A 12,907-nucleotide genomic window follows, 5' to 3' on the forward strand; every position below is an offset into this window, starting at 1 on the left:
AAGGAAAAGTTGCGATTTAGAGCAGTCGGATGGATCAACTTAAAAGAGTATCACTGTTTGATTTAGTAGTCACACAAAAAAACTATACAAAACATCATTGCCACCTGGTTCACGTGAATCATGACATGAGTGTATCCACAGCTATACGCCCTTATGATTGACCTATCACCACAACTGTGTCAAAATAAGATAACACCAGAGTGAAGGCTGCCTGTTGTTTTGACACACTATTTTGACCTTGCCAAGGAGTACATTTCCAAAGACAAAGAAGATGTCCTGTAACTGGAAAGCTAAATTTCATTTGAGACGAAATCAGCTCAGTCCTCTGTAAATGTGGCTCGAAACCAGCAGTGTTCCATAAAGGGTTCCTGTATCTCTGTGGCATACAAAAGCGATAATAAATTGTTTACAAAAGAAACATGTTTATTAGTGTCATAGCAGTGAATACAGAAACATAAAAACAATCTTTCATGTTTATTATAAAAACAGAAACAAAGCCAAAATTTTGGATTATTTAAGTTAATTGATTATGCTTGTTTTGAAAGAAGGCAGCACTTACTGATGGGAATGTCCCCACCTCAAGACAGATGAGGGAGCAAAAGACGCTATGTATTGTATCTCTGTAAAATATGCATTAGGTCAGATTGTGAGGATTTAAAATAGCTACATACATTTTCTACATCCTGGTCAATGTTATTCAAGCCCCTAAACTAAGGCACATCTGGAACTGTGGTCCATTAACTATTGCAGTGACTTATTACCAAAAAAAGAAAAAAAAGAAAAAAAAAAGTGAGGCACCAATCTGTTGTGCCCTTACGTGTACAAACCCTTTTTTTTTCTTTTTTTTTCAATTAAGGCCACAAAGTTTGAGAGCAAAGAAAATGGTACTGATCTGTATGTGTGTGTTGCTTTTAATGACATTCGGCTATACCGAGGGTTCGCCGGGGTGGTGTGTTTTGGTCTTTCAAAAAGTCTCCAGGAGAAACAGACCCACTGTAAACAAAATAGCCTGAAGCCTTCCTGACTACAGTTCAACTTGGTCCCTTCCTCAGTTTTTGGCACCAAAAACCACACCAACATTTTCAGTGCCTCCTCCTTGCTACCTGTGATCTCTGTTACTCAGTTACTTGGTCACAAGCACTTGGTTTTTCAACTATAATGGCATGAAGGCTAACCTCAAATGATGACAAAAATGATTGTTTATATTATATTGTATTAATTATGTAATACATTCCTGTAGTGTGGTCCAGTTGTAACTGACCTACAAATTTTTACTACACTGATTTTCCAATGAAAAAGCTGAAAATTTTCAGGAGGCTGGTGCTACAACATGTTCCAGTTCAAAGATGATGTTTGAAAATATAAATTTCTCATTTTTTTCTTTATTTACTGACACTTTTACTTATAATGGAAGTAGAAGTTTTGGTCTGATGACAATGACTGAGACAAGTGCAAAATTTGACAGTGTAAGCATGATGCTGTTCAACTAATTACTGTTTAACAAAAAGTTTTCACTCTTTAATTTCTGATCTAAACTCTCAATCGACTTCTAGCTGTAATAGAATCTCAAAAAATAAGTGTGGAAAAAATTACAAAGTTTCTTTCAATTTTTCTCATACAGGTCATTCTAAATGTGTTGAAGTAACTGCTGCTTTTTTGGCTTTTCACAACTAAGAATTGTATGGCACTGCTGTAAAAATGGAATTTTTAGGGTGAGAAATAAGTCGAAAGAGTAGTTACACCTGAAGTAAATTGAACAGCTTTTTCCAACTGAGAACTATCAATTATTTTTAATGCAATATTATCCTCTTTGATATGCTGTCAGCTGTGCAACTAAGGACGAGTTCACTATACTTGGTTAGTCTGCAGTATGAAGGTATCATCAGCAGAATGTAGAGAGAATGCTAAAAGACTTGGATTTGAAAGGAATGGACTCCCTAAATGACTCTCTGTGAATGTGTGTCGGAGAGGTAGAGAGAAAAGGACAGAATTATTCTTAGTAGCTTCAATTTAACGTAGCAAACTAAGAAAAAGTCTATGGGCTCCCATGGTTCATTTTCATAAGACTTGTGCAATGACAGGCTGGTGCTTCCAAGTTGATTGATAATTGTTTTGGTGCAAAATGTGGTTGGCTGGGGAAGGTGGCTCACATTTTGTTGAAACACTCCTTGGCATTAGACCACACCTGGATTCCCTAAAAAAAGAGTAACAGAAAATGGCTGACTTTAAGAGGAGTAATTGAATAATCAACACTAAAATATCCAACACACTGGAATCCACACCTTCTTACACATGCTGATCTGCATGATGGCATAGCTGATTAGGGCTTCACGCAAATCTTTATCTTTCTGTTCCTTAAAACGTTCAATGTCTTCCCAGGCTGTTCGCACAAACTCCCTGAGGAAACGATCACAAACAAATTGTGTCAACATCAATTATATTTTCTACAGGTGGAAGAGGCATTGAGGGTAGATAATCATTTATCAACTTTAAAAGAAAGCTACAAATCAGGGACCAAATATCTGATTATACATGTACACACAAACATCTGCAACAAGACAATGACAAAAATTGAAGGCAAATAAAATAATTCTCGGGTTTTGAGCTTACTGGCATTCTGTGTTTTTCTCCTTAACCGCCTCTTCTCCCTCTTGTATACTCTGCTCCAGGGCTGCCAACCTACTCTCCCTTTGCTCCTGGCTCTCCTGGCCGAATAATTTACTGGTCATCCCCTTCAGAGAAAAGACTCGCACTGTCTACACACAAACAGAGCCACACAAATTAAAACCAAGTGCAGTATACAGTATTCATGTGTATTCTATTTTCACCAAACTGAATCACACAAATGCTATTTTTTTTTTTTAAATAAGTGCACTAATTATATTGATTAATCTATGGCATATGTTTGTAATCAAGCCCAATTTATGCACTTGTTTTGACAGAAATTGTGTGTTGATGCCATCTGTGTATTTAACTAGGAGAAAGTGACAGATAAGCCAGAGTGTGTTAGTGTGTTACCCCAGTGGCCAGTTCCTCTTTCTGTTGTTTTTTATGGGTGAGGTCCTGAGCTGCCATCTCCAACTCATATTGGATCAACTCATGCTTCCTACATACTGACCTAAATTACACACAACAATCAGCCACCAGTCAAACAGGAATAGGTTTCTATGAAGTCAGATAAAGCAGGGCCATTTCTAATCAAAGAACCTGGCATTTCTAAAATAAAATAAAACAGAGGAAAATTTTTCCCAAATGTAAAATGTTTATTGTTGTAAGGTCTTATGAGTAAACACTGCCCCTTACCCAGGGAGAAACAGATCCTTTATTGCTTCATCATGAATTACGCATTCACTTTCTCATAAACCAGATGTAAATATAGTTAGGCTTTTAAGGTCAGGGCCAGCTAAGACAGGGAGCAAATAATGCTCCATAGACAGTATATATAATACATTTTTGATGTCCACTTAAACACATATGGCAAAAATTCTTTAAACCAAAACAAATGAGTGGGCTGACTATCAAAGATCAACACATTCTGATCTCAACAGCAGTGTGAGCCGCATTCAGTAAATTTGCATAACCGTTACTTGTTTGGCCTGACAAAGCTTCAGCATGTGTGTCTGTTTTTGTCCACACCCACTCACCTGACAGCATCAGTGTAGAAGAGGTACTCTTTCAGTTGGTCTGCATAATGCTCCTCTTCTTCTAGGATGTCATCTATAGATGCAGCATACCTGTGCTCATACACAAAGTCATACAGTCAAAGCAATGCCAAAAAAAAAAAAAGTTTGAACATGTTTAAATTAGGACAGGTTTAGTGTCCGATCAACTACTCAGAGAATGGGAGTGTGAGAGGGTGAATTATTTTTAGAGGATAGTTTACTACTTACGTGTCCATGTGATGTCCAGCACTCTGTAGTCCATCTCCCATCTCTTTTTCTATAGCACTCCACTCACTGGAGACATAACAATTCAGGGGCACTATACTTTAGTACTTTCCATTCAGACTACAGACCTTGAAGACATTTGCTCTACAATAATCAAAAAGCACAGGCGGCTGGAGAGATAATGGACCAAAGAAAGATTTCAGTTATGCAGAAAGAATGCATTAACACCAGAACAGCTGTTCCTCACCTAAAGACTCTGCCGTAGTTACCATGGACTTTGTAAACTCCATACAGCCTGTCTGCTACTCTCTAGAAAAAAAAAAAAAAAACAAAAAAAAAAACAAAACACGCACAATAAAGCATTACGAACACAGCTTTCATACTTTAACCTCCCCCACAATCACACTATAAAAAAACATAGCTGATATATTTGTTATTATTGTTGACTTAAATTTATGTAAGTTACTTAAGTTTTTCTCTTCAAAGTGAGAATCAACTCACACAGTAGCTTGACACAGGTTCATACTTTTCTCCTGAAAGCCAGTATGCAAATTTTTTTAAAATAATGTCCAAACCTGAGCCAAAAATTAAATTTCAGGGTGTGAGTGTGTGTGGCTGTGTGTGTTTGCCATTTCAAAACTCACCGCCCGCACCCTAAGTAACTGAGAGATCACAGTATTTAGTTCATCACAGTAGTGTTTCAGTGCTGTGAATCGCCTGGAGAACAAAAGAAAGATCATATCCCCGTTCTGAACTGAGTCAAATTATTTCACCAATGTCTGTTTTATACCTACTTGTCAGGGTTCTTGACTCTGAACATGGCACTCAGAGATTTTAGCCTAGAATCAGCCTTGGAGAAAACAGAAGTTTACACTCAGGTTAGCTTGACTTTGTTTATTATTTTAATTACTTTGCTTTACAACAGACATAATCTATGATGAGGGGCTTTTGACATAAGCCATCACATGATTTTCCTATAATAAAAGGGATATACAAGTAAAAACCTGAAAGTGCTACTTCAGTTGAGCAATTCAGCAAGAAGAGCTGAATGGATTTTGACCTTACCTTGTCTTGGAAACCTGTCTCCAAAACCCTCTCCCGCCATCCCTTTTCCTGAGGACAAATGAAGGACAGATCAGTGTTTCTAGATTCTATCTGTGTTGGTGACTGAAAAATAAATAACCGAGTATGTACTGCTCCATTGCTTTATGTTGTGTCAACAAATAACACCTTTTAGCTCAGTGAGGGTTGATAAATATATTAGGCTGATGTAGAGAGGGCCGGTAAAGAGACAAAAAGGGAGAGTAAAAGCCCACCAGCCCACCGATGTTGCAGAATATAGGTGCTTACAATAGTCACATGGACAATGAGATTAATCAATTGTCAATATATTTATGAGCCAGGGAGGGAGCAGTGAATCAATGGGCCACTGAAAAAAAAAAAAAAAAAAAGTCAACGGTGCAGGTGATGGACACATGACAGTATTATTGGATATATTGTGCAAAAAGGGTCAGCTGACAACTGCAATACAAACAAACCCAACAAGGCCCTGCACAGGTCTGATCATGTTGCTACACACAAGAAGAAGAGAATGATACAAATCCAAATGTAGCAAATGGAAAGACTGCACAAATTAACCTTTTTAACATGACCAATTTACATTTCCTGACGAACAAATCAGGATAGATAAAAAAAAAAACAAAACAAAAAAAAACATTATTATCTTTATGTTGTAATAGGTATTAAACCTGTTATAGGTGCATGCAATACCCCTGTCACAGACAGCAGCCTTCATTATGAGATATATGCTGTGATGCTAACCTCTGTGAGAAAATGGAAGAATATTTCATCATTCGACAGGACAGAATGTGATGCAACACGCAACAGGAAGTTTTCCAAGCCACCTCTTCGTCGCTCAACAAAGTCTGGATCAAGGTTGTCTGCTGACAGCTTGTGCCATACAAACTCTGCCTACAAGAGACACAACACAGGAAGAGAGAGCAAAGACAAAATATCATATTAATTAACATCTTCTACTTGGGAGGAACTGAAACTAAATTTGTATAAATTTTTTCTTTTACTGCAATTGGGGCCACAAATTAGTAACATATAATATGATATCTTTATATTGAATTACACTTTCCCCTCCAGATATGCGTCACTCACCCTTTTCTCTGGTAGTGGAGGGATGACAATGTAAGGGTAAGTGACCAGCAGGTAAGTTCTGAGCAACTCAAACTCGCTGTAGCGCCTCCACAAAGTGTCAGGCGTGGCTGGTGTACCTCCCTCAGGAACTGTTTCAGCTGGCCTTCAGAAAGAGGAACAAACAGTGTTGCAGAATAGACATTTGAGCAAAGGTCGTTAAAAAAAAAAAATAAATAAAAAAAAATAAAAAATCAACATCAGTCAGACCCACATTTTCAATTACACTCTCGGTAACATCCCTATTATTCTGACCGATCCTTGCAACATAAACCAACAGAAAAACTAATGCAGCACTTATTTGTGTACTTGAAGAATGAAGGATATATTTGACTTCACTCAGCTTAAAATTGCTCAAGGTAAGGAAATTATGTTTCTGTGCATCTAACATTGATGATGTCTATGTGTGGGGTGTCTGGCTCCGTTCTTTTTACCCTGCTGTACTGCCATGCCAAACTGTTTGCACGCCATGTGACACTTCTGTTTTGTGTCAAATGGTGGCAGAAAACCAGACAGTCCAGTTTATGACCTACCTTGTCTCTATGAGGTAGACAGTGTAGGTTTCCTGCATATTAACCGTGTTCTTCCCTGTTCTCTTTTCTGCCTCTACCACATTGATCTCCATTTTTCTCAACAGATTTGTCCCTTTTTCCACCATCTGAAAAAGAAAAGAAGATCAATGATGAGTAAGGCAGTGGAAAAAGATGGCAATTCCACAAAAAAGGAGGTGACAAATCTTAGTAGCAAGGTTAAAAAAAACAGACGGGTGTGGGCACGGTATCAGGTTTTCTTTAGACAAGCATGAAAAGAGATGATCATACAAGGGCGGAGAGTTTGGGTTTTTTTCTAGTTCTGCAGACTCAGTAACATTGAACTCCTCTACAAAGGGAGGTGACAGGTCACAAGACTGGACAACACACTGTTAGCACCGGCAGATAACTGACTCATATCGGCGCTTTGCGGTACGGAGGAAATTCACAGTTTTAAGGATCAGCCTGGGAGGACACAAACAGCAGTGAGGTTAATTTACGGGAAACAGCTTAAGCGTCCAGACCTGCTAGCTAACAAGCTAACGTCCGGAGTAAAGTTTACAAACTAGCTTCGATTTAGCGTGAGCAAAACTTAAGCTACAGCTCGGTTTTCAACTTTGAAATTACCTCGAAGGGCTAAGATCTAAAAAGTCCACAAACTGCTCCAACTCTTTGCAAATATGAGCTGAAAGTCTCCGTGGTCGACATGTCAACAACTCCGCCTAGCTAACGTCACTTTGGGCCTGTTAGGAAAAGTTTTTACCGACAAAAACAGGCGTGTTACAATCAAAAGGTTCAGAGTAGGGAATAACACAAAGCCCGACCGTGTTTATGATGTTGTTCTCTGACTCGGCTGAAGTGAGGTCGGTGTTACCGATCACAGCTACTTCGCTGCTCCCACAGTCTGCCATCATCTTTGGCTGCTGCTCCTGTCAGCTGAGCTGGCAGACTGGGCCTCTGCCCCGCGCATGCGCACTTATGTCGGAGGCCAGGTGAAGATGTTAAATCATAAAATAGATGAGATAAAAACAAAAACAACAACATGGCACCACGGAAAATGCAACAACAGCACTAAAATGAAATAACTTTTTGAGATTTTGAGTTAAGGATTTGTCCATTTACGTTTTTTTCCCCCAGACAGATCATACCTTAGTTAATGTTGTTTGATTTCTTACTTTGCAGATTTGGAAAAATGAAAGACCGTTAAATTGCTGTGAAATTCTTGTCACAAGTTGATTTTCCACACTTCTGCAAAGCTGAGATAAAAAGAGAACAGTTTGAAGCGTGACACTTTGACACAAACCCTAAATAGCTGTCCTGATTGGTGTTGAAACATATTGTAAGAAATCCTTTAAAATTAAGATTATGATGGTTTCTCACTCATTTCAAGAATGTTGGGCATTATTCTATCAATCTACGGAATCAAAACTTCTTGCTTTAATTGTGCTGGAAAACAAAAATCTGAAAAACGTGCCATAACTGATGTATTGCCTCAATTTGGTGATATCATTTGGGCCCTCTCTCATTGGTTGTAAATGGTTGTGGGCCCAGATGTGAATGAGAGGGATGCGGTATGCCTCAGGCTAGTAAACAGCACAGAAACACGGCCTTTTAGTTCCTGTGGTCACGCTTTTGTGCAGCGTTTAATGTTTAAAGAGAAGGGTGGAGCAGCATTTAGTAAGGAAGCATTTTATATAGATGCCACTGGGCATGGAGTCTGTTGTTGGAGCATTGTGGGATAAATGAAAAAGGAACAGTGGTGAAGAGAGACAAAGAAATGGAAAGGGAGAAGAAGTAGGTAGGTTAGGTGCATTACTATGATAATTAATTGTAAAATGACTACATACAGGATGGATGGAAGAATGTATGGAGAGATGATGAGATGTGGTTTCAGACTGCAGCGTGTCAGGAAACCCAAAGCCTGCACTGTGACCAGCCATAGTCACAGCAACAGCATAGTTGCCATTCTTTCCTGCCACTAACCTCAAGCCAGCCACCACCACTTCCTGTCCGCACACAGGGGTGCACAGTCACACACAAATACATACACACCTCCAGAACTACTTGGCTGACGGTAATAAGCCATTTGACAACTTTTTCAACGGTCTTGAACCCTAAGTTATAATAAGCTGTGCACATAATAAGCTATGTGCATGCATGTGTGTGTGTGTGTGTGTGTGTGTGTGTGTGTGTGTGTGTGTGTGTGTGTGTGTGTGTGTGTGTGTGTCCACATGGTTTTCCTGGCTTGTCTATATTTGGAAGGTCTGACCTAAAGCTACTCAGTGACTATAATTCACATTGGTATGTGTGCATTATAAACTGAATCATGATTTTCATTCCAAAAAGCTTCAGGACAAACAAGAATAATAACTGAGGATAAAACACTTTAACTGGATGATGGACATTCCAAAAGGCCATTTCAAAATAAATATATATTAGAATAGATACTAGATTTAGACATATATGAGTATATGTTACAGTTAGGGTCACTTTAAATGTATTCATGTTTCTCTTGTCTGTTGACCAGAAAAAGATTTTCACCAGTTTATTTGACAATTATTTGTTGCTGAAATTAATCACTGGTTTCCTTTCAAATACCTGTTGGTCTGAAGTTTGACTGTTGAACAGAAGAGGGTAGCAAAATCCCAAGAATGTTTAAGTATGGCAGCCTGTAGTGTTTCATGAGAATCAAGATAAGTACATCGCATTGCATAATGAAGTTTAGTGTTCTGAACTGCTATTTGGTATGAGAATAACTGGCCCATAATACAATTTCTAATTACCTGGACGTGTACAATACCCTGGAGGTGCTAAATGGAATTCAACCTCTGTTAATGTGCTTTACAGCCATTCTCCTGAAACATATGAACTTGCTGTCCATGAAAAAGTCCTATAATTACTAATACACTAAATACAGCAATAAAAGACATAATAATCTTTTTCTTTTTTTTTTAAAGGAAGTCACAAGAACCGTTACATATCTTCCCCATTCCACATTGAATATAATAGCATCTAAAACATTTTATATTAATAGTATTTATTAAATGTCAGAGTGCAGTTAATTTATGGGGTTTTAAATTTTAATACTAAAGAAAAGACACATCTTAATTATTTCGAGTGGCACCACTCAGAATGCACCTGGTCATAAAGAGGACGTCCTTGCAGTCAGTAGAAAGGAACACATGTTTTGATCCATGTTATACTCTCTGGGCTTCATTTTCATCTCCTTCATCCATCTATTCTTCCTTTTGACAGTGGTGGAAAATTAATGTGGAGTGTTTAGTGGAACTGTATTTGAGTGGGTGAGCCTATATAGTGTGTGTATGTACAAATACCAATGAATATCGTAATCTTATATAATGTCCATCACCCTTCTGCCAAAGGGTTGCTTCAGGCCTCTCTGCACTTGAGATGATGAAGAAATAAATTTTATCTATTGAAAACTATTTATGAAAATGACCTAAATAGTAACTATTGTTGATGTTTTTGTCGGTGAAGTGAAATTAATAATAATAATTTAAAATAAAATGGTTTACTTAATGGTGTAAGAAATGAGCACAGATTAGGAGCAGTCATTTTAATTCTTAGAAACGTTGTTCTGTTTAAACAACACCGCTTTGAAATGCATCGTTTTCTTCATCTGCCTCTCTTTTTTTCCCCATTCCTCCACATACAATACACATTTTTACGTTTATGTACAGTTTTCTTTCTCCCATCCATCACAAGGGCTTTGACAAATGATGATGTGTTTGTCTCATTGAAAACCTATCTGCATGGCTGATTCTACTTTCCAACAAGCAAATGCACCATTGCATGTGTATGCATTCGCTACATATGAGCACAATGTTACACACACACATGCAAACACACATGTAGAGTGTGAGCAATGCTGTATAATAAGCAGCGTGGCAGCAATGCGGTTAGCTTAGCCCCATGTGCAATCGTTGAGAAGCCACATCAAGGCCTCTTGGTATTAAAGGACAAGCCTTGGTTGGCTGGGAGGGAATCTGTCATGCAACAAGAAAACTGTGTTTTTCACCCTTTTTTTTCCTCTTTCATTTTTACTCCTCTTCCCAAGTTCTGTCTTTCACCATTTTCTCTTTCTCATTTTGCCCACTTTTTTTCTCCTTCATTTCTTTCATTCTGTGGCATATTAGACTCAGTTTTAATACTCTCCAGCTTAAAATGCTTAGACCGCTGGAATGTTCCGTCAAAGAGGTGGGCGGGCACAGGGGGCGGGACAGACCAACATAACCAATTAAGGAGGAGATTGAGGTAAGATGGACAGCTTCTAAATGGTGTAATAACAACCTACTAAAATGTAATTACAATGCAATAGCAATAGACACTTCTAATGACAGGATGTATATGCCAATGTGATTTCCTAATTATGGGCTTGGCATAATGGGTGACTGTTAACATGGCGCAGAGATTATAGAGAGGTGTCTGAATGCAGAAATTCAACCACAGGGACTTGTAACAATGTAGAAGGACATAATGGCCATCCAGAAATCCCGTCAGGTATCAGCCAGTGTTGATAGGTTCGGAGGTGTGTGTGATTGAGTCATTGTACCATGCATCTATTTGTGTATCCATTCAGTGTTTTTATGTGTCCAACAAGAATCTAACTGATTGTTTATTCAGGTTTTTGCTTCTTGTTTTTCTTCTATTGGTCCAATCTCAGTCTTTGCTCAGCAAACATATCCAACCACTGTCCATCTGTCTCTGCCTGTCCATATGTGATGCTGCCATCCATCCATCCAGCTGTCCATCCGTTCATTCATCTCTATCCCTCCATCCATCCCTCCATCTCTAACAAGAGGAGTGGATGGTGGCGTCCATTATTACAGAGCATCCCAGAATAGAGTCTCGTTTTATTACAAGTCCTTCTGGTCGCCGTGGCTACCCAAATTACAGGCCAGGCTTCTCACACATAAAAAAGGTTGCGCTGCCGAAAACCAGCCACCTCAATAAAGGATGGATTAGAAAATCCTTTGCTTTTTTCCCTTCCTTTCCTTTTTGAAAGGTTTTCTGTACATTTTTTTCCCTCTGGTGTTTTGTTTTATGTTGGGGTGCAGCGGTCTTCTTCAGTGGTTTTGCTCCCCGACCCTGCGGCGGGAAAATACGCTCACTTGTGGGTTTCTGGGAAGGCAGCGGTGGACAAAACATCTGCTGGGAGCAAGATGTCTGTAAGAGTGTGTGTGTGTGTGTGTGTGTGTGTGTGTGTGTCTATGCTTGTCAGAACACTGCCCTGGCATCCTGTTCAAGTTACAAATTTGTTTCAGTGATAGCAAAATAGTGGGAGATAGCATGGTTTTGTAGTTGTGAAATACAATATATTGTAAAGCTGTGTTTTAATTAAGTCGCTGTCATGACTTAAAGAATATCCAATGAAAACTGCAGACATTTTTGAGAATATAGGTCACTTGTTGAACAGAATTTTACTGATATGGGACTTCAGGAATGTCCAAGAGGCTGCTGCATTTGATGCGGATATGTGCAGATGTTCACAGAGTAGGCAGACCTTCAATTCAGTTGAGGTAATGCCACTGATCTAGCTGCAACAGTTATGTCAGCGTGCCATCAAAAGTCTATCGGCTCTATCATCTACATGTTTAGTTAACAAAGATGTAATGTGTTATGATGGGTGGTTACTGCCAGATGTTTACAATAGTAAAAAATGGCTTATAGCTATCCTCTCCTGTAACATTAGCTATATCACACATTTCTCTACACATCAAAAGAAGCTGATCTTGATGTGAATCGTATAGAGATTTAGTATCTCTCCACTCCAAAAATGCCATAACCGCATCTTAATTAGTTCAGAGCACAGAGTGGGTTAGGGAATGTAGAGAATCAAGGAACAATCAAGGTAACTGATGATCGACATTGAATGGCCAATGAAATATATCTGATTGAATTGTATTGTCAGCAGCACTTAGGGCATCATAAATTAAACCAAAGAATGTGATTTAAACCTTGGTGTCTTAAAACCCCTCAAAGGAACACTATTCTGTTTAATCGCCCTTCATGACATCTATGAATCTTTGAGTCTACCAAAGTAAAATTGTTAAATAGCTGTAAAATAGGGGCAAAGGACCAAGTTAACCACATTTCTGGAGAGCAATTGTAATTCTTGTCAATTTGATAGTTTTTTATGAACAAAAGCATTTATTTGAAAATGTATTCCTCAGAAATAAATATCCAAATCCTCAGCAGCAATGGCATATTTTGGAAGTTTTCTTGAGGTCTATGTTATTTTCTTGAGACTAACTCCCTTTAGGCTTT

The 12,907-nt window shown here is 38.5% G+C and overlaps 1 protein-coding gene across 1 annotated transcript; it reads right to left on the bottom strand.

The window, feature by feature from the left end:
* Window positions 1-402: 402 nt before the first annotated feature.
* Window positions 403-7,574, bottom strand: LOC115035248 (sorting nexin-4-like). The gene is made up of 14 exons (XM_029492987.1): window positions 7,444-7,574; window positions 6,623-6,747; window positions 6,054-6,195; window positions 5,709-5,858; window positions 4,953-5,000; window positions 4,682-4,737; window positions 4,532-4,604; window positions 4,135-4,196; window positions 3,891-3,956; window positions 3,645-3,734; window positions 3,019-3,118; window positions 2,611-2,756; window positions 2,283-2,397; window positions 403-2,194 (listed from the first exon to the last, which is right to left on the bottom strand). The coding sequence occupies exons 1-14, from the start codon at window positions 7,531-7,533 to the stop codon at window positions 2,147-2,149; spliced, it is 1,311 nt and encodes a 436-aa protein (XP_029348847.1). The 5' UTR covers window positions 7,534-7,574; the 3' UTR covers window positions 403-2,146.
* Window positions 7,575-12,907: the final 5,333 nt, after the last annotated feature.

The sequence above is a fragment of the Echeneis naucrates genome, chromosome 21, assembly GCF_900963305.1.
Source record: "Echeneis naucrates chromosome 21, fEcheNa1.1, whole genome shotgun sequence".
Classification (NCBI taxonomy): Eukaryota; Metazoa; Chordata; class Actinopteri; order Carangiformes; family Echeneidae; genus Echeneis; species Echeneis naucrates.

Bases quoted from the DNA above. Each gene is read 5' to 3' on its own strand.
- LOC115035248 (XM_029492987.1), bottom strand. From the start codon at position 7,533: ATGATGGCAGACTGTGGGAGCAGCGAAGTAGCTGTGATCGGTAACACC. The intron at 6,196-6,622 runs GTAGGTCATAAA...CTCTTTCTGAAG, and splicing joins GTCTACCTCATAGAGACAAG to GCCAGCTGAAACAGTTCCTG. The intron at 5,859-6,053 runs GTGAGTGACGCA...TGTCTCTTGTAG, and splicing joins CTCCACTACCAGAGAAAAGG to GCAGAGTTTGTATGGCACAA.